Genomic DNA, 24722 nt, shown 5'->3' with positions numbered 1-24722 from the left:
GATCCAGTGATTCTGACAGCGACCCAGTGGCTCTGACAGCGACCCAGTGATTCTGACGGCGATCCAGTGACTCTGACAGTGATCCAGTGAGTCTGACAGTGACCCAGTGACTCTGACAGTGATCCAGTGACTCTGACAGTGACCCAGTAACTCTGAAAGCGATCCAGTGGATCTGACAGTGATCCAGTGACTATGACAGTGACCCAGTGACTCTGACAGCGACCCAGTGATTCTGACAGTGACCCAGTGACTCTTACAGTGATCCAGTGACTCTGACAGCGACCCAGTGACTCTGACAGCGATCCAGTGGCTCTGACAGTGATCCAGTGACTCTGACAGTGACCCAGTGACTCTGACAGCGACCCAGTGATTCTGACAGTGACCCAGTGACCCAGTGACTTTGACAGTGACCCAGTGACTCTGACAGTGATCCAGTGACTCTGACAGTGACCCAGTGACTCTGACAGTGATCCAGTGACTCTGACAGTGACCCAGTGACTCTGACAGCGATCCAGTGACTCTGACAGCGACCCAGTGACTCTGACAGTGACCCAGTGACTCTGACAGTGACCCAGTGACTCTGACAGTGTCCCAGTGACTCTGACAGTGTCCCAGTGACTCTGACAGCGACCCAGTGGTTCTGAGAGTGACCCAGTGGTTCTGAGAGTGACCCAGTGACTCTGACAGTGACCCAGTGACTCTGACAGTGACCCAGTGATTCTGACAGTGACCCAGTGATTCTGATAGTGATCCAGTGACTCTGACAGCGATCCAGGGAACTGAAAAAAGAACCAAAGAGTGGAGGGGTGGAGATGAGGAGAGTATTTGATTTAAAAGCAGTGATTCATTGTGATGGAAAGGCACATCCTGACAGCGCAGCGGGCGCAGATTCAACAGGAACTTTCAACCGGATGAATTGGGTTAAAGACGACGATAGAAATGTCAGGAGTGTGAGTACGAGGACAGGGCTGGGACTAATAGGACGGATCTTCCACAGCAGCCAAGAGCGGTACAACTGGTCAATGGGCCCACACTGGGCTGTATGAGTGGGTAATAGCCGGGTTAGGGAGCTGGTCAATGGGCCCACACTGGGCTGTGTGAGTGGGTAATAGCCGGGTTAGGGAGCTGGTCAATGGGCCACACTGGGCTCTATGAGTGGGTAATAGCCGGGTTAGGGAGCTGGTCAATGGGCCCACACTGGGCTGTGTGGGTGGGTAATAGCCGGGTTAGGGAGCTGGTCAATGGGCCCACACTGGGCTGTGTGAGTGGGTAATAGCCGGGATAGGGAGCTGGTCAATGAGCCCACACTGGGCTGTGTGGGTGGGTAATAGCCGGGTTAGGGAGCTGGTCAATGGGCCCACACTGGGCTGTGTGAGTGGGTAATAGCCGGGTTAGGGAGCTGGTCAATGGTCCCACACTGGGCTGTGTGGGTGGGTAATAGCCGGGTTAGGGAGCTGGTCAATGGGCCCACACTGGGCTCTATGAGTGGGTAATAGCCGGGTTAGGGAGCTGGTCAATGGGCCCACACTGGGCTGTGTGAGTGGGTAATAGCCGGGTTAGGGAGCTGGTCAATGGGCCCACACTGGGCTGTGTGAGTGGGTAATAGCCGGGTTAGGGAGCTGGTCAATGGGCCCACACTGGGCTGTGTGAGTGGGTAATAGCCGGGTTAGGGAGCTGGTCAATGGGCCCACACTGGGCTGTGTGAGTGGGTAATAGCCGGGTTAGGGAGCTGGTCAATGGGCCCACACTGGGCTGTGTGAGTGGGTAATAGCCGGGTTAGGGAGCTGGTCAATGGGCCCACACTGGGCTGTGTGAGTGGGTAATGGCCGGGTTAGGGAGCTGGTCAATGGGCCCACACTGGGCTGTATTAGTGGGTAATGGCCGGGTTAGGGAGCTGGTCAATGGGCCCTCACTGGGCTGTGTGAGTGGGTAATAGCCGGGTTAGGGAGCTGGTCAATGGGCCCACACTGGGCTGTGTGAGTGGGTAATGGCCGGGTTAGGGAGCTGGTCAATGGGCCCACACTGGGCTGTATTAGTGGGTAATAGCCGGGTTAGGGAGCTGGTCAATGGGCCCACACTGGGCTGTATGGGTAATAGCCGGGTTAGGGAGCTGGTCAATGGGCCCACACTGGGCTGTGTGAGTGGGTAATAGCCGGGTTAGGGAGCTGGTCAATGGGCCCTCACTGGGCTGTGTGGGTGGGTAATAGCCGGGTTAGGGAGCTGGTCAATGGGCCCACACTGGGCTGTATTAGTGGGTAATAGCCGGGTTAGGGAGCTGGTCAATGGGCCCACACTGGGCTGTATTAGTGGGTAATGGCCGGGTTAGGGAGCTGGTCAATGGGCCCACACTGGGCTGTATGAGTGGGTAATAGCCGGGTTAGGGAGCTGGTCAATGGGCCCACACTGGGCTGTGTGAGTGGGTAATAGCCGGGTTAGGGAGCTGGTCAATGGGCCCACACTGGGCTGTGTGGGTGGGTAATAGCCGGGTTAGGGAGCTGGTCAATGGGCCCTCACTGGGCTGTGTGGGTGGGTAATAGCCGGGTTAGGGAGCTGGTCAATGGGCCCACACTGGGCTGTGTGAGTGGGTAATAGCCGGGTTAGGGAGCTGGTCAATGGGCCCACACTGGGCTGTGTGAGTGGGTAATAGCCGGGTTAGGGAGCTGGTCAATGGGCCCACACTGGGCTGTGTGAGTGGGTAATAGCCGGGTTAGGGAGCTGGTCAATGGGCCCACACTGGGCTGTATGAGTGGGTAATAGCCGGGTTAGGGAGCTGGTCAATGGGCCCACACTGGGCTGTATTAGTGGGTAATAGCCGGGTTAGGGAGCTGGTCAATGGGCCCACACTGGGCTGTATTAGTGGGTAATGGCCGGGTTAGGGAGCTGGTCAATGGGCCCACACTGGGCTGTATTAGTGGGTAATAGCCGGGTTAGGGAGCTGGTCAATGGGCCCACACTGGGCTGTATTAGTGGGTAATGGCCGGGTTAGGGAGCTGGTCAATGGGCCCACACTGGGCTGTATTAGTGGGTAATAGCCGGGTTAGGGAGCTGGTCAATGGGCCCACACTGGGCTGTATGGGTAATAGCCGGGTTAGGGAGCTGGTCAATGGGCCCACACTGGGCTGTGTGAGTGGGTAATAGCCGGGTTAGGGAGCTGGTCAATGGGCCCACACTGGGCTGTGTGAGTGGGTAATAGCCGGGTTAGGGAGCTGGTCAATGGGCCCACACTGGGCTGTGTGGGTGGGTAATAGCCGGGTTAGGGAGCTGGTCAATGGGCCCACACTGGGCTGTGAGAGTGGGTAATAGCCGGGTTAGGGAGCTGGTCAATGGGCCTGTGTGGGAGGGTAGGAGGTGTCCCCTACTTTTGTCACCATCTGTTCTGCACCCTGAGCTTTTCCACTTCACCTGATGTAAAAGACTCTCTTGTGATTACTCCTCAACGAGCTACTGGCAGATCCAATGCTGCTGTTCATTAACTGTTCCCGCAGATCGTGGATTTTTGCCTCAAAGCGACTGTATTCTGTGGAGAGAGGGAATGGACACATGGAAACACCAGTCTGTTCAGGGACAAATACACTCCTGCATTTCAATAGCTCCCAACACATCCCTCGAGTGTTCGCAAGCACATTACAGCAATGCCTGACACACCGACAGTACGGCACTCCCTCAGTACTGACCGTCTGACAGTGCGGCACTCCCTCAGTACTGACCCTCTGACAGTGCGGCACTCCCTCAGTACTGACCCTCTGACAGTACGGCACTCCCTCAGTACTGACCCTCTGACAGTGCGGCACTCCCTCAGTACTGACCCTCTGACTGTGCGGCACTCCCTCAGTACTGACCCTCTGACAGTGCAGCACTCCCTCAGTACTGACCCTCTGACAGTGCAGCACTCCCTCAGTACTGACCCTCTGACAGTGCGGCACTCCCTCAGTACTGACCCTCTGACAGTGCGGCACTCCCTCAGTACTGACCCTCTGACAGTGCGGCACTCCCTCAGTACTGACCCTCTGACAGTGCAGCACTCCCTCAGTACTGACCCTCTGACAGTGCAGCACTCCCTCAGTACTGACCCTCTGACAGTGCGGCACTCCCTCAGTACTGACCCTCTGACAGTGCGGCACTCCCTCAGTACTAACCCTCTGACAGTGCGGCACTCCCTCAGTACTGACCCTCTGACAGTGCAGCATTCCCTCAGTACTGACCCTCTGGCAGTTCAGCACTCACTCAGTACTGACCCTCTGACAGTGCGGCACTCCCTCAGTACTGACCCTCTGACAGTGCGGCACTCCCTCAGTACTGACCCTCTGACAGTGCGGCACTCCCTCAGTACTGACCCTCTGACAGTGCGGCACTCCCTCAGTACTGACCCTCTGACAGTGCGGCACTCCCTCAGTACTGACCCTCTGACAGTGCGGCACTCCCTCAGTACTGACCCTCTGACAGTGCGGCACTCCCTCAGTACTGACCCTCTGACAGTGCGGCACTCCCTCAGTACTGACCCTCTGACAGTGCGGCACACCCTCAGTACTGACCCTCTGACAGTGCGGCACTCCCTCAGTACTGACCCCCTGACAGTGCGGCCCTCCCTCAGTACTGACCCTCTGACAGTGCGGCACTCCCTCAGTACTGACCCTCTGACAGTGCAGCACTCCCTCAGTACTGACCCTCGGACAGTGCGGCACTCCCTCAGTACTGACCCTCTGACAGTGCGGCACTCCCTCAGTACTGACCCTCTGACAGTGCGGCTCCCTCAGTACTGACCCTCTGACAGTGCAGGCAATCCCTCAGTACTGACCCTCTGACAGTGCGGCACTCCCTCAGTACTGACCCTCTGACAGTGCGGCACTCCCTCAGTACTGACCCTCTGACAGTGCGGCACTCCCTCAGTACTGACCCTCTGACAGTGCAGCACTCCCTCAGTACTGACCCTCTGACAGTGCGGCACTCCCTCAGTACTGACCCTCTGACAGTGCGGCACTCCCTCAGTACTGACCCTCTGACAGTGCGGCACTCCCTCAGTACTGACCCTCTGACAGTGCGGCACTCCCTCAGTACTGACCCTCTGACAGTGCAGCACTCCCTCAGTACTGACCCTCTGACAGTGCAGCACTCCCTCAGCACTGACCCTCTGACAGTGCGGCACTCCCTCAGTACTGACCCTCTGACAGTGCGGCACTCCCTCAGTACTGACCCTCTGACAGTGCAGCAATCCCTCAGTACTGACCCTCTGACAGTGCGGCACTCCCTCAGTACTGACCCTCTGACAGTGCGGCACTCCCTCAGTACTGACCCTCTGACAGTGCGGCACTCCCTCAGTACTGACCCTCTGACAGTGCGGCACTCCCTCAGTACTGACCCTCTGACAGTGCGGCACTCCCTCAGTACTGACCCTCTGACAGTGCGGCACTCCCTCAGTACTGACCCTCTGACAGTGCGGCACTCCCTCAGTACTGACCCTCTGACAGTGCGGCACTCCCTCAGTACTGACCCTCTGACAGTGCGGCACTCCCTCAGTACTGACCCTCTGACAGTGCGGCACTCCCTCAGTACTGACCCTCTGACAGTGCGGCACTCCCTCAGTACTGACCCTCTGACAGTGCGGCACTCCCTCAGTACTGACCCTCTGACAGTGCGGCACTCCCTCAGTACTGACCCTCTGACAGTGCGGCACTCCCTCAGTACTGACCCTCTGACAGTGCGGCACTCCCTCAGTACTGACCCTCTGACAGTGCGGCACTCCCTCAGTACTGACCCTCTGACAGTGCGGCACTCCCTCAGTACTGACCCTCTGACAGTGCGGCACTCCCTCAGTACTGACCCTCTGACAGTGCGGCACTCCCTCAGTACTGACCCTCTGACAGTGCGGCACTCCCTCAGTACTGACCCTCTGACAGTGCGGCACTCCCTCAGTACTGACCCTCTGACAGTGCGGCACTCCCTCAGTACTGACCCTCTGACAGTGCGGCACTCCCTCAGTACTGACCCTCTGACAGTGCGGCACTCCCTCAGTACTGACCCTCTGACAGTGCGGCACTCCCTCAGTACTGACCCTCTGACAGTGCGGCACTCCCTCAGTACTGACCCTCTGACAGTGCGGCACTCCCTCAGTACTGACCCTCTGACAGTGCGGCACTCCCTCAGTACTGACCCTCTGACAGTGCGGCACTCCCTCAGTACTGACCCTCTGACAGTGCGGCACTCCCTCAGTACTGACCCTCTGACAGTGCAGCACTCCCTCAGTACTGACCCTCTGACAGTGCGGCACTCCCTCAGTACTGACCCTCTGACAGTGCAGGCCTCCCTCAGTACTGACCCTCTGACAGTGCGGCACTCCCTCAGTACTGACCCTCTGACAGTGCGGCACTCCCTCAGTACTGACCCTCTGATAGTGCGGCACCCCTCAGTACTGACCCTCTGACAGTGCGGCACTCCCTCAGTACTGACCCTCTGACAGTGCGGCACTCCCTCAGTACTGACCCTCTGACAGTGCGGCACTCCCTCAGTACTGACCCTCTGACAGTGCGGCACTCTCTCAGTACTGACCCTCTGACAGTGCGGCACTCCCTCAGTACTGACCCTCTGACAGTGCGGCACTCCCTCAGTACTGACCCTCTGACAGTGCAGCACTCCCTCATACTGACCCTCAGACAGTGCGGCACTCCCTCAGTACTGACCCTCTGACAGTGCGGCACTCCCTCAGTACTGACCCTCTGACAGTGCGGCACTCCCTCAGTACTGACCCTCTGACAGTGCGGCACTCCCTCAGTACTGACCCTCTGACAGTGCAGCACTCCCTCATACTGACCCTCTGACAGTGCGGCACTCCCTCAGTACTGGCCCTCTGACAGTGCAGCACTCCCTCAGTACTGACCCTCTGACAGTGCGGCACTCCCTCAGTACTGACCCTCTGACAGTGCGGCACTCCCTCAGTACTGACCCTCTGACAGTGCAGCACTCCCTCAGTACTGACCCTCTGACAGTGCGGCTCTCCCTCAGTACTGACCCTCTGACAGTGCGGCACTCCCTCAGTACTGCCCCTCTGACAGTGCGGCACTCCCTCAGTACTGACCCTCTGACAGTGCAGCACTCCCTCAGTACTGACCCTCTGACAGTGCGGCACTCCCTCAGTACTGACCCTCTGACAGTGCGGCACTCCCTCAGTACTGACCCTCTGACAGTGCGGCACTCCCTCAGTACTGACCCTCTGACAGTGCAGCACTCCCTCAGTACTGACCCTCTGACAGTGCGGCACTCCCTCAGTACTGACCCTCTGACAGTGCGGCACTCCCTCAGTACTGACCCTCTGACAGTGCGGCACTCCCTCAGTACTGACCCTCTGACAGTGCGGCACTCCCTCAGTACTGACCCTCTGACAGTGCGGCACTCCCTCAGTACTGACCCTCTGACAGTGCGGCACTCCCTCAGTACTGACCCTCTGACAGTGCGGCACTCCCTCAGTACTGACCCTCTGACAGTGCGGCACTCCCTCAGTACTGACCCTCTGACAGTGCGGCACTCCCTCAGTACTGACCCTCTGACAGTGCGGCACTCCCTCAGTACTGACCCTCTGACAGTGCGGCACTCCCTCAGTACTGACCCTCTGACAGTGCGGCACTCCCTCAGTACTGACCCTCTGACAGTGCGGCACTCCCTCAGTACTGACCCTCTGACAGTGCGGCACTCCCTCAGTACTGACCCTCTGACAGTGCGGCACTCCCTCAGTACTGACCCTCTGACAGTGCGGCACTCCCTCAGTACTGACCCTCTGACAGTGCGGCACCCCCTCAGTACTGACCCTCTGACAGTGCGGCACTCCCTCAGTACTGACCCTCTGACAGTGCGGCACTCCCTCAGTACTGACCCTCTGACAGTGCGGCACTCCCTCAGTACTGACCCTCTGACAGTGCGGCACTCCCTCAGTACTGACCCTCTGACAGTGCGGCACTCCCTCAGTACTGACCCTCTGACAGTGCGGCACTCCCTCAGTACTGACCCTCTGACAGTGCAGCACTCCCTCAGTACTGACCCTCTGACAGTGCGGCTCTCCCTCAGTACTGACCCTCTGACAGTGCGGCACTCCCTCAGTACTGCCCCTCTGACAGTGCGGCACTCCCTCAGTACTGACCCTCTGACAGTGCAGCACTCCCTCAGTACTGACCCTCTGACAGTGCGGCACTCCCTCAGTACTGACCCTCTGACAGTGCGGCACTCCCTCAGTACTGACCCTCTGACAGTGCGGCACTCCCTCAGTACTGACCTTCTGACAGTGCAGCACTCCCTCAGTACTGACCCTCTGACAGTGCGGCACTCCCTCAGTACTGACCCTCTGACAGTGCAGCACTCCCTCAGTACTGACCCTCTGACAGTGCGGCACTCCCTCAGTACTGACCCTCTGACAGTGCAGCACTCCCTCAGTACTGACCCTCTGACAGTGCAGCACTCCCTCAGTACTGACCCTCTGACAGTACAGCACTCCCTCAGTACTGACCCTCCCACAGTGCGGCACTCCCTCAGTACTGACCCTCTGACAGTGCGGCGCTCCCTCAGTACTGACCCTCTGACAGTGCAGCACTCCCTCAGTACTGACCCTCTGACAGTGCGGCACTCCCTCAGTACTGACGCTCTGACAGTGCAGCACTCCCTCAGTACTGACCCTCTGACAGTGCGGCACTCCCTCAGTACTGACCCCTGACAGTGCGGCACTCCCTCAGTACTGACCCTCTGACAGTGCGGCACTCCCTCAGTACTGACCCTCTGACAGGGCCGCTGCGCGGGTACATTGAAGGTTGTTTCTCGTGTCTCTCACTGACCCACCTTCGGGTTTGTACTGGGCGATAATCGTGACTGTTTGGCCAGCATTCTTCAGTGCAGCTGCTGCTTGCTCGTGTGTGGCGTTCCGCAAATCCACTCCGTTTACCTGGGCAGGTAAAAGAAATAAAATGCTCAGCTGTGCGCAAATAACCCTCCTAATTCTTTCACCCATTTGAACAATCAGAGGGACAGGAGGAGGCCATTCAGCCCCTCTCCAGCCTGTTGTACCGATCAGTGAGGTCATGCTTGATCCGTATTTTACCCCTCCATCCAGATCCCCGCTCCGCTCTGTGTGAGGGACGTGCTCTGGGACATGCTCCCTGATTAACCCCCCCCCATCCCAGCTCCAAGTTTAAAGCTGTTCCCCCCTTGTCATTGTCACGGACCCCAACCCTTGTTGGGATCTGGCAACAGACCCCAAAGCTTTTTTTTTTCAATTTGTAGAACTCTGAGGAACGGACACTTTGCCGCAGGAACGATGTTTCTGACCCGTAAACGCTTTTTATGTTGAAACAAACTTTAATTTAAACTCAGGGGGCGGGATTCTCTCAGCCCGGGGCCAGAGAATCCCCACGACCGGCGTGCCCCACGCCGCCCCGACGTGATCCTCCGCAGAGCGCAGAGTCGGCGCCATTGACGCCGGCCCGGGATGGGCCGAGCGGCCATCGTTACAAACGGCGAATCCCGCCGGAGCCTCCACACCTGCTCTCAGCCGACGGGAACCCGGCGTGGAAGGGTCGGGGGGGGGGGCGGCCTGTGGGTGGGGAGGGGGGTCTGACCCGGTGGGGGAGGGGGGTGGCCTGTGGGTGGGGAGGGGGGTCCGACCCTGGGGGAGGGGGGGGGGCCTGTGGGTGGGGAGGGGGGTCCGACCCTGGGGGGGGGGGCTGCGATGAGGCCCGGCCCACGATCGGGGCCCACTGATTGGCGGGCCGGGCCCTGTAGCCCTACGCCACGTTGGGCCGGGGCCGGCACGTTGAAGGAAGCCACCGTGCCATGCGCAGACCCCGCGGACCCCATTTGACACCGGGATCAGCAGCTGGAGCGGCGGGGGTCACTCCGGGGCCATGCTGGCTCCCTGTAGGGGCCAGAATTGCTGACCCTGAGGCCGTGTTGACACCATCAAGATTCGCAACAGCGTTTCCGACGGCCTCAGAATCAGACAAACCCGCCCAGGATTAACCACATTAACCTCAAAACATAGCTTCACAATGATTAGTTAAACAGTTCTTAAATAAAGGGAAAACTTTACTATCAACACCTGCCACTAATTCCAATTAACCCAATACAGTTCAAATGACACTTATAAATAAAGTTAATAAAACAGTTGACATGCTTAGCTGCGTAGATACTTTTAGAGAGAGATCCTTTCAAGAGCCGTTGCAGTACCCTTCTTTCTTGTCAGACTCCAATCCTATGGCACACAGCAGTTCAACTTAAAATCTTCTAACTGACTGCAAATCTACAGACAGACCTGGCTCCTCCCATTAATTACACCATCTGTATCCCACCAAGTTCCATGACCTGTTTAGCTAGGACTAAATACAATCCTTCAGAAATAAGACCATAAGACATAGGAGCAGAATCAGGCCACTCGGCCCATCGAGTCTGCTCCGCCATTCAATCATGGCTGATATTTTCCCTATCCCCATTCTCCTGCCTTCTCCCCATAACCCCTGATCCCCTTATTGATCAAGAACCTATCTATCTCTGCCTTAAAGACACTCAGTGATTTGGCCTCCACAGCCTTCTGCGGCAAAGTGTTCCACAGATTCACCACCCTCTGGCTGAAGAAATTCCTCCTCATCTCTATTTTAAAGGATCGTCCCTTTCGTCTGAGATGGTGTCCTCTAGTTTTAGTTTTTCCTTCAAGTGGAAACATCCTCTCCATGTCCACTCTATCCAGGCCTCGCAGTACCTGTAAGTTTCAATAAGATCCCCCCCTCATCCTTCTAAACTCCAATGAGTACAGATCCAGAGTCCTCAACCGTTCCTCATACGACAAACTCTTCATTCCAGGGATCATTCTTGTGAACCTCCTCTGGGCCCTTTCCAAGGCCAGCACATCCTTCCTTAGATACAGGGGCCCAAAACTGCTCACAATGATCTGCACTCCAGGGAACCTCCAGCAATCACTATATAATTCCATTAGCCCTTTATCGGTAATCAAGTAATTGATTGTAATGAACGATTGCCTCACCTTTTACGGCTCTTTAATTACAGTTTTGGCAGCCACACTGCCCATATGTATTTTAAACCAGGGTTTTTAATAACGTTACTGCCACAAATAGGTAAAATGTATATAATGTCTACATTCATCACAACTGTCACAATTGGTAAGTGGCTAATGGTCTCGGCTGCTGAGGACCTTGGAGGGTCGGTAGATTGGAGCGGGGTGGGTGAGGGGGGAGGGAATACTCCCTCATATGGAGGTGCAGGTTACGCAGGGAAGTGATGGAGTGGCACATCATTCTGCCAGGGGTGTGTGATTCAACCAGGACATCATGGTTTATCACAATGTGTCGATTCAGGCAATGCTTTAAGGGCAGAGTTGTTTTTCAAGTGTAGACAGATCCAGTAACGGCCACTCATCCCTTTGAAACATCTATCCCATTAATCGGAACTCCCTCTGCTCTTTCCCAATCACCCCGTCAACCTTTCCCCTTCAATCCCATGAATCAACGCTCGTGAATTCGGACGCCTCGATTACATCTCCCCCTTAGCCTTCTCCGCACCGGGGGGGGGAACAATCCCGGCTCCTCCCAGAGTCTCCAGGAGGACTGAACGCCCTCATCCCTCACTCCGCACCCCCTCCGGGTCCTTCCCAAAGCGTGGAGAGTTGGACACGATATTACAGTTGAGACTGAAGGAGTGTTTTGCATCATTCCCGTACACGTGAACTCTTTGCCCAGGATTCCTATGGCCAACTCGAAACAGAATTCTCAATTCAGCACAATAACTAACAGGTTGAGGAAGAGGGACTGGGGAGTGGTCGATGATTAACCCTTTCATTCAATGCTGTTACTGAGAGAGTTCTTTACGTCGCTCTCGTGTGTCGTCACCGTCCCAACAATCAACTGCCTCCCATTCCCAACTGCTCCAACTAGTCCAGCCTTCAAATGTCTTCAACCTTCACTCCCCACACATCGTGTGTGCCATCTACAAGATGCCAAGGTTCCTTAGGCAGCTTCCAAACCCACGGCCTACTACCATCTAGAAGGACAAGAGCAGCAGGATACCTGGGAACCCCACCACCTGGAGGTTCCCCTCCCAGTCACTCCCCGCCCCGACTGGGAAATATATCGGCCGTTCCTTCACTGTCACTGGGGCAACATGCTGGAACTCCCTCCCTAACAGCACAGTGGGTGTACCTACACCTCAGGGACTGCAGCGGCTCAAGAAGGCGGCTCACCCACCACCTTCTGAAGGGGCAATTAGGGATGGGCAATAAATACTGGGCCCGGCCAGCGACACCCACATCCCGCGGATGAACAAGAATAAAGATGAAGTTAGCACAGTGCGATCCCAGCCTACCGAGAGGATTTGATCTCCTTTCCTGAGCTCGCCGCTGAGGTCTGCTGGCCCTCCAGCCAGGATGAAGGAGATGAAGATGCCTTCTCCATCCTCGCCACCCACAATGTTAAAACCCAGTCCTGTCGATCCCCGATGTATAATCAGTCTCCGAGGCTCCCTGAGAGGGAATAATCAACAACTGTCACAGCGGAAAGTGGACACTGCATCGGACGGTGCGTCTGGACACAAAGCGAGGCGGAGAGGGTCAGGGCAGAATCAGGAGCCATTCAACCAAACCGATCAATGTCCCACCTCCCACAGACACAGACCCCCGTCCCATTACCGTGTGGGGGAATCACAGAACCCCGTCCCATCACCGTGTGGGGGAATCACAGACCCCCGTCCCGTCACCGTGTGGGGGAATCACAGACACAGACCCCCGTCCCATCACCGTGTGGGGGAATCACAGACACAGACCCCCGTCCCATCACCGTGTGGGGGAATCACAGACACAGACCCCCGTCCCATCACCGTGTGGGGGAATCACAGACACAGACCCCCGTCCCATCGCCGTGTGGGGGAATCACAGACCCCCGTCCCATCCCCGTGTGGGGGAATCACAGACACAGACCCCCGTCCCATCCCCGTGTGGGGGAATCACAGACACAGACCCCCGTCCCATCCCCGTGTGGGGGAATCACAGACCCCCGTCCCATGACCGTGTGGGGGAATCACAGACACAGACCCCCGTCCCATCACCGTGTGGGGGAATCACAGACACAGACCCCCGTCCCATCACCGTGTGGGGGAATCACAGACACAGACCCCCCGTCCCATCACCGTGTGGGGGAATCACAGACACAGACCCCCGTCCCATCACCGTGTGGGGGAATCACAGACACAGACCCCCGTCCCATCACCGTGTGGGGGAATCACAGACACAGACCCCCGTCCCATCACCGTGTGGGGGAATCACAGACACAGACCCCCGTCCCATCCCCGTGTGGGGGAATCACAGACACAGACCCCCGTCCCATCACCGTGTGGGGGAATCACAGACCCCAGTCCCATCACCGTGTGGGGGAATCACAGACACAGACCCCCGTCCCATCACCGTGTGGGGGAATCACAGACACAGACCCCCGTCCCATCACCGTGTGGGGGAATCACAGACACAGACCCCCGTCCCATCACCGTGTGGGGGAATCACAGACACAGACCCCCGTCCCATCACCGTGTGGGGGAATCACAGACACAGACCCCCGTCCCATCACCGTGTGGGGGAATCACAGACACAGACCCCCGTCCCATCCCCGTGTGGGGGAATCACAGACACAGGCCCCCGTCCCATCACCGTGTGGGGGAATCACAGACACAGACCCCCGTCCCATCACCGTGTGGGGGAATCACAGACCCCCGTCCCATCACCGTGTGGGGGAATCACAGACACAGACCCCCGTCCCATCACCGTGTGGGGGAATCACAGACACAGACCCCCGTCCCATCACCGTGTGGGGGAATCACAGACCCCCCGTCCCATCACCGTGTGGGGGAATCACAGACACAGACCCCCGTCCCATCACCGTGTGGGGGAATCACAGACACAGACCCCCGTCCCATCACCGTGTGGGGGAATCACAGACACAGACCCCCGTCCCATCACCGTGTGGGGGAATCACAGGCCCCCGTCCCATCACCGTGTGGGGGAATCACAGACACAGACCCCCGTCCCATCACCGTGTGGGGGAATCACAGACACAGACCCCCGTCCCATCACCGTGTGGGGGAATCACAGACCCCCGTCCCATCACCGTGTGGGGGAATCACAGACCCCCGTCCCATCACCGTGTGGAGGAATCACAGACACAGACCCCCGTCCCATCACCGTGTGGGGAATCACAGACCCCCGTCCCATGACCGTGTGGGGGAATCACAGACACAGACCCCCGTCCCATCACCGTGTGGGGAATCACAGACACAGACCCCCCCCGGGACAGTGAGAAAGGAACAGACTTGGCCAGTATCCGGTTGACAGCACAATCACTGAGACCCAGGGCAGACGGTAGAAACTGTAACGCAGTGAAAATCCGCTCACCTGGGAATGTCATCCTCTCCCATTAATCCTTTGGGAATAGGGGAATATCTGCGTGGAGAGGTAGGAGTCAGGGTCTGTGTGTAATCTGTTGCCAGGTAGTTTGAATGTCCAATCTCACTGTCCAGGTGCTGTGAATAAGCTAAATGATGAACAGCCAAGTTAGCAGATCCCAAAACATGTGGGTGAAGCAGTAGTTCCGAATTGTAATGTATTCCCTCGCCACTATTCAAACATTCAAGTCTGACGTTTTCACAGAAATATTTAGACACAGTAACCGTGGTTCATTGCGTAGGAGTGACTCGGGAACATATGGCAGGACTGCCAACTGCGGTAAAATATGGAGCAGCTCATGATAGGAACAGGAGGATGCTATACAGCCTCTCAAATCTGTTCCCCCAGTCAATGAGACATCGTTGATCTCTATCTCAACTCCATCCACCCGCAGTGCGTTCCCTCACCCTTGGCCCAAAGAACATCTATTAATCTCAGTTTTAACATTTCCAATTAAAGCCCCCCCCAGACCAATGACCTTTTTTTCCAAGAGCGGGGCAAAGTTCCAGACTCCCGCTCAACTTACTGTGAGTAAACCTCCCTCGACACTGTCCCCATCAAACACTCCCAGGACAGGTACAGCACGGGGTTAGATACAGAGTAAACCTCCCTCGACACTGTTCCCATCAAACACTCCCAGGACAGGTACAGCACGGGGTTAGATACAGAGTAAAGCTCCCTCTACACTGTCCCCTATCAAACACTCCCAGGACAGGTACAGCACGGGGTTAGATACAGAGTAAAGCTCCCTCTACACTGTCCCCATCAAACACTCCCAGGACAGATACAGCACGGGGTTAGATACAGAGTAAAGCTCCCTCTACACTGTCCCCATCAAACACTCCCAGGACAGGTACAGCACGGGGTTAGATACAGAGTAAAGCTCCCTCTACACTGTCCCCATCAAACACTCCCAGGACAGATACAGCACGGGGTTAGATACAGAGTAAAGCTCCCTCTACACTGTCCCCATCAAACACTCCCAGGACAGGTACAGCACGGGGTTAGATACAGAGTAAACCTCCCTCTACACTGTCCCCATCAAACACTCCCAGGACAGGTACAGCACGGGGTTAGATACAGAGTAAAGCTCCCTCTACACTGTCCCCATCAAACACTCCCAGGACAGGTACAGCACGGGGTCAGATACAGAGTAAAGCTCCCTCTTCACTGTCCCCATCAAACACTCCCAGGACAGGTACAGCACGGGGTTAGATACAGAGTAAAGCTCCCTCTACACTGTCCCCATCAAACACTCCCAGGACAGGTACAGCACGGGGTTAGATACAGAGTAAAGCTCCTCTACACTGTCCCCATCAAACACTCCCAGGACAGGTTCAGCACGGGGTTAGATACAGAGTAAAGCTCCCTCTCCACTGTCCCCATCAAACACTCCCAGGACAGGTACAGCACGGGGTTAGATACAGAGTAAAGCTCCCTCTACACTGTCCCCATCAAACACTCCCAGGACAGGGACAGCACGGGGTTAGATACAGAGTTAAGCTCCCTCTACACTGTCCCCATCAAACACTCCCAGGACAGGTACAGCACGGGGTTAGATACAGAGTAAAGCTCCCTCTACACTGTCCCCATCAAACACTCCCAGGACAGGTACAGCACGGGGTTAGATACAGAGTAAAGCTCCCTCTACACTGTCCCCATCAAACACTCCCAGGACAGGTACAGCACGGGGTTAGATACAGAGTAAAGCTCCCTCTACACTGTCCCCATCAAACACTCCCAGGACAGGTACAGCACGGGGTTAGATACAGAGTAAAGCTCCCTCTACACTGTCCCCATCAAACACTCCCAGGACAGGTACAGCACGGGGTACAGAGTGATGCTCCCTCTGCACTGTCCCCTCTTATGGTGGTGGTGGGGGGGTGAGGGGGGGGGGGGGGGTGTGAGACCGGGGTGCGTGGCAATAAGGGGGGGGGGGGGGGGTAAGATGAAATGGCTTTTCCAACCGCCCCGGCTTACAGGTGGTGATGTCTGGAGGTGCGTACGTGTCGTTGATATAGAGGCTGGTGGCTTTGGCAATTTTGAGGTACACAATGTCCGACGTGTTCTTCAAAGCAGCAACTGCATCTTCGTGCATCACATCCTCCAGTCCAACGTTGTTCACCTGAGGTGGAAAAGAGAGGTGATGAATGTGAGCGAGCTATTCCTTTCAAACGTCAGGGGGCGTCTGTTGCCTGCCGACCCCTTGGTCAGCGATATGACAAGGCTTCTCAGTCTGGAGTCAGTTCGCTTTGAGAGGATCAACTCAGGGGTTCGCCCGGAGATGGCAGCCGTTCGTCCACTTCTTCAAGGAAAATGGAACGTCAGCAGCAAGATTCGGGAGGGGAAAAGCAGAGGGGGGGGGGGGGGGGGGGAGGAAACCAGGAAGCATGGTGATGTAAAACAAGGACAGGGAACTTAGTACACGGATAACTAGGAAATCGGGCAAGGGTCGTAGGGGATGTTATTTTTACGTTTTCTTCGCGTGTCGGCCCGCGCGGCTGATTGAGAAATGTTAAAGTGCTCAAACTGTGAAAACTTGAAATTACAGATAAAATATTTTCTGAAATAAAAAAGAGGGAAGAGAGATGGAGAGAAAGAGAGAGGGAGGAGAGAGAAAGAGGGAGAGAGAGGAGTGGGAATGGGAAAGAAAGAGGGATTGAGGGAGGGGGAGTGGGAAAGCGAGAGAAAATGAGATGGAGAGAGAGAAGGAGAGGGAGTGGGAAAGAAAGAGGGAGTGAAATGGAGAGCGAGAAGGAGTAGGAGAGAGAGGGTGTGAGATGGGGAAGGAAAGAGAGAGGGAGAGAGGGGGGAAAGAGAGAGAGAGAGACAGATGGAAAAAAACGGGGAATGGGAGAGAGAGACAGACTGAGAGAGATAGAAAGAGAGAGAGAGAGGGAAAGAGAGAGAAAGGGAGAGAGGTAGACAGAGAGAGAGGTGGAGGGGTTTAGGGAGGGAATTCTAGAGCTCAGGCCCCCCCCCCCCCGGGCAGTGGAAGGCACGGCCGTCAATGGCGGAGCGATGGGAATGGGGGGGGGGGGGGGGGGTCCGAGAGGCCGGGATTGGAGGAGCGCAGAGATCTCGGGAGGGTTGTAGGGGCTGGAGGAGGTTACAGAGATAGGGAGGGGTGTAGGGGCTGGAGGAGGTTACAGAGATAGGGAGGGGTGTAGGGGGTTGGAGGAGGTTACAGAGATAGGGAGGGGGTGTAGGGGCTGGAGGAGGTTACAGAGATAGGGAGGGGTGTAGGGGCTGGAGGAGGTTACAGAGATAGGGAGGGGTGTAGGGGCTGGAGGAGGTTACAGAGATAGGGAGGGGTGTAGGGGCTGGAGGAGGTTACAGAGATAGGGAGGGTTGTAGGGGCTGGAGGAGGTTACAGAGATAGGGAGGGGTGTAGGGTCTGGAGGAGGTTACAGAGATAGGGAGGGGTGTAGGGGCTGGAGGTGGTTACAGAGATAGGGAGGGCTGTAGGGGACTGGAGGAGGTTACAGAGATGGAGAGGGTTGTAGGGGCTGGAGGAGGTTACAGAGATAGGGAGGGTTGTAGGGGCTGGAGGAGGTTACAGAGATAGGAAGGGTTGTAGGGGCTGGAGGAAGTTACAGAGATAGGGAGGGTTGTAGGGGCTGGAGGAAGTTACAGAGATAGGGAGGGCTGTAGGGGCTGGAGGAAGTTACAGAGATAGGGAGGGTTGTTGGGACTGGAGGAGGTTACAGAGACATCAAGATCAGGGAGGGAGCATGATGAGAGATCAGTCTGGAATACGATGAGATAGCCCAGCGCTGACACAGGGCAGAATGGGACAATGTTGTGGAGGTGGAGATAGACTCGGTGTGGGGGGGCCGGGGGTAATTACAAGCGCAGTGTCCCCCCCCGGGGGGGGGGGGGGGGGGCACGGTCTGTGTTGAGGGGGTGCAGAGCACACGGACAGGAACTCACAGCCAGAATCTTGTCTCCTATTTGTAGACGGCAGTCCTTGTGGGCTGCCCCTCCCTCGATGATCTTCGTGACGTATATGCTGTTGTCCCCGGGGATGTGCTGGTTTCCAATTCCGCCCGCTATACTGAATCCAAGGCCTGGGGCGAGAGAGCAAAGTAAACGTGTACAACATTGAGTCGGCTCACTGACTCCCTGGAACACGTACAAATTCACACACAACTATAGACAGTAATGTTCCCCCTCCATCTGTAACCTCCCCGCTTCCAACGCCCCAGCTCCTGTCCCCCACCCATGTAGTTTGTTCTCCGTTGTCATCCACGAAACACAACCCCACCCCTCCCCCACATGGTCACCACTCGCGATCGGTTCAGTCGATACCATTAACACCTTCTGCTATCGTACCCTTTCCGCTGCTATCAACAATCCTCAACCCTGAATGGCACCATTAACAATCCCCTTTGTCGTTACGGAGCTATTTAGGAAGAGGAGAAGGCGCTGTTGTGTTGTGCTGCTTTGGATAACACTGGCTGCTACTTGATGCAGTCTTAACTAAAGGATGCTCCAGACTCGGAAATGAGTTCGCCGTGTTTATTGAACTGTTAACACAGTTCTCAAATGGGTTTGACTCTCTGCTAATCTAACTGTAGTAACTCAGTCTAACTGTGCCAGCTTGCTCTAAGCCACGTGCTGGGGTGTGATGCTGCTGATCAACCCTGTCTAACTCTCTAGATGTCTGTCTGTGGGAAGAGGCAGGGTGTGAGTGCCTCATCCCTTTTATAGTGTTTACGTCGCGCCCCCTTGTGGTGATGCCACCTCTGAGTGTCCTGACTGCCCATTGGTTGTGTCCTAATCTGAGTGTTCATTGGTTGCATGTTTGCATATCATGACAGGCACCACTGGAAGGGTAATCTCCAAAGTGGTGCACACGAAACTGGTCGCGGGCCCTCGGGAGGCCATACCCGGGGTGTCGGACTAGCCGGGGTTGGAAACAGGCGCGGGGGCAGATGTTGTAGCCTTCGCCTCGTTGATCGCCCGAAGGCGGATCCTGTTAGGGTGGAGATCAACCTCTCCACCCTGTGCCCTGGCGTGGCGGGGGGGGGGGGGGGGGGGGGGGGGGGGGGGGGGGGGACCTGTTGGAATTCCTGACGCTGGAGAAGATTAAATTTGAACTGAGGGGAAGGATGGAGGGGTTCTACAATTCATGGGCATTATTCATTCTGCACTTTCAAGAATTGGATCACATCGAACATTAAGGGGGGGGGGGGGGGTTGGGAGGGCTGGGGGGGAGGGGACGGTGTGTGTTAGTGGTGATTATGGGTGATTCCTGATTCCTTTTTGTTATTTGTTTATGTTACCATGCGGACCAATGTCTGGGGGTTTGGTGGGAGGATGGGATGGTTGTTGTTGATGTGGGGATTGACATTACATTCGTTACTGATTATTGTTTATTGTTGGGTGTAAATATTGGAGAAAATGTGAAAAAGGAGAATAAAACTATTTTTTTAAAAAACATTCCCCTTTGCCTTCGTCTGCGACACCTGAGTCTATCTCTCCTCGGCTCCGGCTTTTCCCAGCTTCTCTATTCTGTCCCACCTCCTCCAACCTTTTCCCAACGATACATTTCTGAACATTTCCATCTCACTTCACTTCTGCAGAAGGGTCTCTCACAAATGTCAATTCGGTGTCTCTCTCTCCACAGAGCTGCCGCGTTTATCCAGCGCTTTCTGCTCACGTCACATTGAACAGGTTGGGGCCTTTAGAAGATTGAGCGGGCCACCTGATCGAGCTCTTCAAAACTCGGAAAGGGTTTTAATCGGGTCAACAGGACAAGGTGACTCCACTGGTGGGTGAGGCCAGAACCAGGAGGCCATCGATATCAGAGAGGCATCAATTAACCAGGGAGTGGGGGAGAATGTGGGGCTCACTCCCACGGGGAGGGGGGAGAATGTGGGGCTCACTCCCACGGGGGGTGGGGAGAATGTGGGACTCGCTCCCACGGGGAGTGGGGAGAATGTGGGACTCACTCCCACGGGGAGTGGGGGAGAATGTGGGACTCACTCCCACGGGGGGTGGGGAGAATGTGGGACTCGCTCCCACGGGGAGTGGGGAGAATGAGGGACTCGCTCCCACGGGGAGTGGAGAATGTGGGAGTCGCTCCCACGGGGAGAGGGGAGAATGTGGGACTCACTCCCAAAGGGAGTGGGGAGAATGTGGGACTCGCTCCCACAGGGGAGTGGGGGGAATGTGGGACTCGCTCCCACGGGGAGTGGGGAGAATGTGGGAGTCGCTCCCACAGGGGAGTGGGGGAATGTGGGACTCGCTCCCACGGGGAGTGGGGAGAATGTGGGACTCGCTCCCACGGGGAGTGGGGAGAATGTGGGACTCGCTCCCACGGAGAGTGGGGAGAATGTGGGACTCGCTCCCACGGGGAGTGGGGAGAATGTGGGACTCGCTCCCACGGGGAGTGGGGAGAATGTGGGACTCGCTCCCACAGGAGGTGGGGAGAATGTGGGACTCGTTCCCACGGGGAGTGGGGAGAATGTGGGACTCGCTCCCACAGGGAGTGGGGAGAATGTGGGACTCGCTCCCACGGGGAGTGGGGAGAAGGTGGGACTCGCTCCCACGGGGAGTGGGGCGAAGATGGGACTCGCCCCCACGGGGAGTGGGGAGAATGTGGGACTCGCTCCCACGGGGAGTGGGGAGAATGTGGGACTCGCTCCCACGGGGAGTGGGGAGAATGTGGGACCTGCCCCCACGGGGAGTATGTGGGACTCCCTCCCACGGGGAGTGGGGAGAATGTGGGACTCCCACAGGGGGAGTGGGGAGAATGTGCGACTCGCTCCCACGGGGAGTGGGGAGAATGTGGGACTCGCTCCCACGGGGAGTGGGGAGAATGTGGGACTCACTCCCACAGGGAGTGGGGAGAATGTGGGACTCGTTCCCACGGGGAGTGGGGAGAATGTGGGACTCGCTCCCATGGGGAGTGGGGAGAATGTGGGACTCGCTCCCACGGGGAGTGGGGAGAATGTGGGACTCGCTCCCACGGGGAGTGGGGAGAAGGTGGGACTCGCTCCCACGGGGAGTGGGGCGAAGGTGGGACTCGCTCCCACAGGGAGCGGGGAGAATGTGGGACTGGCTCCCACGCGGAGTGGGGAGAATGTGGGAGTCGCTCCCACGGGGAGTGGGGAGAATGTGGGACTCGCTCCCAGGGGGAGTGGGGAGAATGTGGGACTCGCTCCCACGGGGAGTGGGGAGAAGGTGGGACTCGCTCCCACAGGGGAGTGGGGAGAATGTGGGAGTCGCTCCCACGGGGAGTGGGGAGAATGTGGGACTCGCTCCCACAGGGAGTGGGGAGAACGTGGAGAGGTGACACAAACCAGGATTGTATTCTCTGTAATTGAGAAAGTTAACGGGGGTGGATTTGATTGATTTTGAAGATGCGCTGGGGAACAGGCTGTATGGACAGAGAGGAATTATTTCCATTGATCGGGGGATTTAAGGTCTAGTGGGGGCCTGGTTTAATAATCAGAGACACACCTTTCAGCAGTGACGTGTGACAAAGGTACTGAGGCCGGTTTCAGCGACTGGGCTGATATTCAAACTAATCCACAGGCAGAAATATACACGGTCTGAGGGTCTATGGGGGAAGCAAGCGTTTCCCCAGAGGCCTGTGTTTCGGTATTGGAGACTCGCTCTCAGGATCGGGGGTTCCTGCGCTTTGAGATCGGGGGGGGCCTAGGTTTTGGGGTCAGGGGCTGTGCATCAGCATGGGGGGGGGTCTCCCTTTCGGCATTGGGGCCTATGTTTCCGGGACGGGGCCTGCGTCTCTGGATTTGGGGGCCTGCGTTTCAGGATTAGGGGCCTGAATTTCAGGATGGGGGTTGGGTGGGCTGCGTTTCAGGATGGGGCGGGGGAGGTGATGCTGATGGGGTTCCAAACCCATCGAGAAGTCTCACCCTCCCAGAACATTTATTTCTGACTGGAAACACTGAAACCTCCGGCTGGGTAAATACAATGAGACAGCGACGCCCTGAGCTCACACTTACAGGAGCTCTGGAAGGTTTAATTACTGGTTGGGGATTCCAGAATTCTACATCTGCGCCAACAAACTAAACTGAAGGGTAAAGATGCAACTAATTAGGCATTATTTTAGAAGCTCTATATTTAGGATGTTATAACGGATCAACACGCGTTGCAATTATGAGAAACAAGAATCTTATTCTCGAGGAGAGAGGCAAACTCACTCTCTCTCCTCACTGCCTCCACTCGAGGTTTCACGAACCGCAAATAGTGCAGCACTCCCTCAGTACTGACCCTCTGACAGTGCGGCACCCCCTCAGTACTGACCCTCTGACAGTGCGGCACTCCCTCAGCACTGACCCTCTGACAGTGCAGCACTCCCTCAGTACTGACCCTCTGACAGTGCGGCACTCCCTCAGTACTGACCCTCTGACAGTGCGGCACTCCCTCAGTACTGACCCTCTGACAGTGCAGCACTCCCTCAGTACTGACCCTCTGACAGTGCGGCACTCCCTCAGTACTGACCCTCTGACAGTGCAGCACTCCCTCAGTACTGACCCTCTGACAGTGCAGCACTCCCTCATACTGACCCTCTGACAGTGCGGCACTCCCTCAGTACTGACCCTCTGACAGTGCAGCACTCCCTCAGTACTGACCCTCTGACAGTGCGGCACTCCCTCAGTACTGACCCTCTGACAGTGCGGCACTCCCTCAGTACTGACCCTCTGACAGTGCGGCACTCCCTCAGTACTGACCCTCTGACAGTGCAGCACTCCCTCAGTACTGACCCTCTGACAGTGCAGCACTCCCTCAGTACTGACCCTCTGACAGTGCAGCACTCCCTCAGTACTGACCCTCTGACAGTGCGGCACTCCCTCAGGACCACACTGGGAGTTTTGGACTATGTGCTGAGGTCTCGGGATAGGAATCTGAGCTTCTGACAGAACGCAGAGGTGAGGGAGAAGTGAGTCCCTGGTGGGGGCTAGTAACAGCCAGAAGGGTGAAGCCGGAAGGGCCTATGGTGTAAAGGTTCAGCCGGATACAGCGGAGATCTTCCCCGTGGCTCACGCCGCAGATTAATCTCAGCTTCAAACCGTTACCTTTCGGCCCTTTGATCAGTTTGATCTCCATGAGCTTTTCGGCAGCGAGTTTTCTCCTCATTACATAGAGACGGACGATGGAGCCGGCTTCCTTCAACGCCTCTACAGCCGTGCTGTGGGTCACCTCCCTCACATCAACGTCATTGACAAATAGTATACTGTCATTCACCCTGCACGTGGAAAAACAGCTCCGTTAATGAAACATCAGCTTCGTATGGACAACCTCAAACTCCAAATTGTCCCGAATCAACAGCGGTGTTGGTGTGTGTATATCAGCTCGGGGTTAGATACAGAGTAAAGCTCCCTCTACACTGTCTCCATCAAACACTCCCAGGACAGGGACAGCACGGGGTTAGATACAGAGTAAAGCTCCCTCTGCACTGTCCCCATCAAACACTCCCAGGACAGGTACAGCACGGGGTTAGATACAGAGTAAAGCTCCCTCTACACTGTCCCCATCAAACACTCCCAGGACAGGTACAGCACGGGGTTAGATACAGAGTAAAGCTCCCTCTACACTGTCCCCATCAAACACTCCCAGGACAGGTACAGCACGGGGTTAGATACAGAGTAAAGCTCCCTCTACACTGTCCCCATCAAACACTTCCCAGGACAGGTACAGCACGGGGTTAGATACAGAGTAAAGCTCCCTCTACACTGTCCCCATCAAACACTCCCAGGACAGGTACAGCACGGGGTTAGATACAGAGTAAAGCTCCCTCTACACTGTCTCCATCAAACACTCCCAGGACAGGTACAGCACGGGGTTAGATACAGAGTAAAGCTCCCTCTACACTGTCCCCATCAAACACTCCCCACCCTCCCCCCACACACAGCCTCACCCCGCTGACCCCCCCCCCCCCCCCACACACACACACAGACTCTCTCCCCCGACCAATGTACCTGAGCCTCCCGTCCTGTGCCGCAGCTCCGCCCGGGATGATCTTTGTGATGAAGATGCTGGGATCATCTCCGATGTGTGGGTTATCCGTTCCTCCAGCGATACTGAATCCAAGGCCAGAATTCCCCTGGGAAGAGGCAGGAAAGAGCGACTGTAGAGTTGCACAACATTGACTGGGGTTTTCCGTTCATTGGGAAGCTGGGCGATGGGGAGTGGCCGGCCTGGAATGTGGTGCTGAGGTCAAGGGGCAGCCGCCATTTCCCTGAGGGTCAGAACAGCCTCAAGCTGCCCAGTGGTCGGC

At 56.5% G+C, this 24722-nt stretch overlaps 1 protein-coding gene across 1 annotated transcript in view; it reads right to left on the bottom strand.

Moving 5' to 3' along the window:
- Positions 1–24722, bottom strand: part of LOC119958335 (disks large homolog 4-like) — a 72397-nt gene that overhangs the window by 45768 nt on the left and 1907 nt on the right. The window contains exons 2-9 of the mRNA XM_038786775.1: positions 24424–24548; positions 23521–23690; positions 18401–18537; positions 16448–16592; positions 14417–14555; positions 12343–12499; positions 8815–8917; positions 3403–3517 (exon numbers count right to left, since the gene is read on the bottom strand). Coding sequence (XP_038642703.1) covers positions 3403–3517; positions 8815–8917; positions 12343–12499; positions 14417–14555; positions 16448–16592; positions 18401–18537; positions 23521–23690; positions 24424–24548 — 1091 coding nt within the window. The remainder of the gene's footprint in view (positions 1–3402; positions 3518–8814; positions 8918–12342; positions 12500–14416; positions 14556–16447; positions 16593–18400; positions 18538–23520; positions 23691–24423; positions 24549–24722) is intronic.

The sequence above is a fragment of the Scyliorhinus canicula genome, chromosome 29, assembly GCF_902713615.1.
Source record: "Scyliorhinus canicula chromosome 29, sScyCan1.1, whole genome shotgun sequence".
In the NCBI taxonomy this organism is placed as follows: domain Eukaryota; kingdom Metazoa; phylum Chordata; class Chondrichthyes; order Carcharhiniformes; family Scyliorhinidae; genus Scyliorhinus; species Scyliorhinus canicula.
The sequence above is the reverse complement of the archived record's forward strand: the minus strand, read 5'-3'. Positions and strand labels throughout refer to the sequence as shown.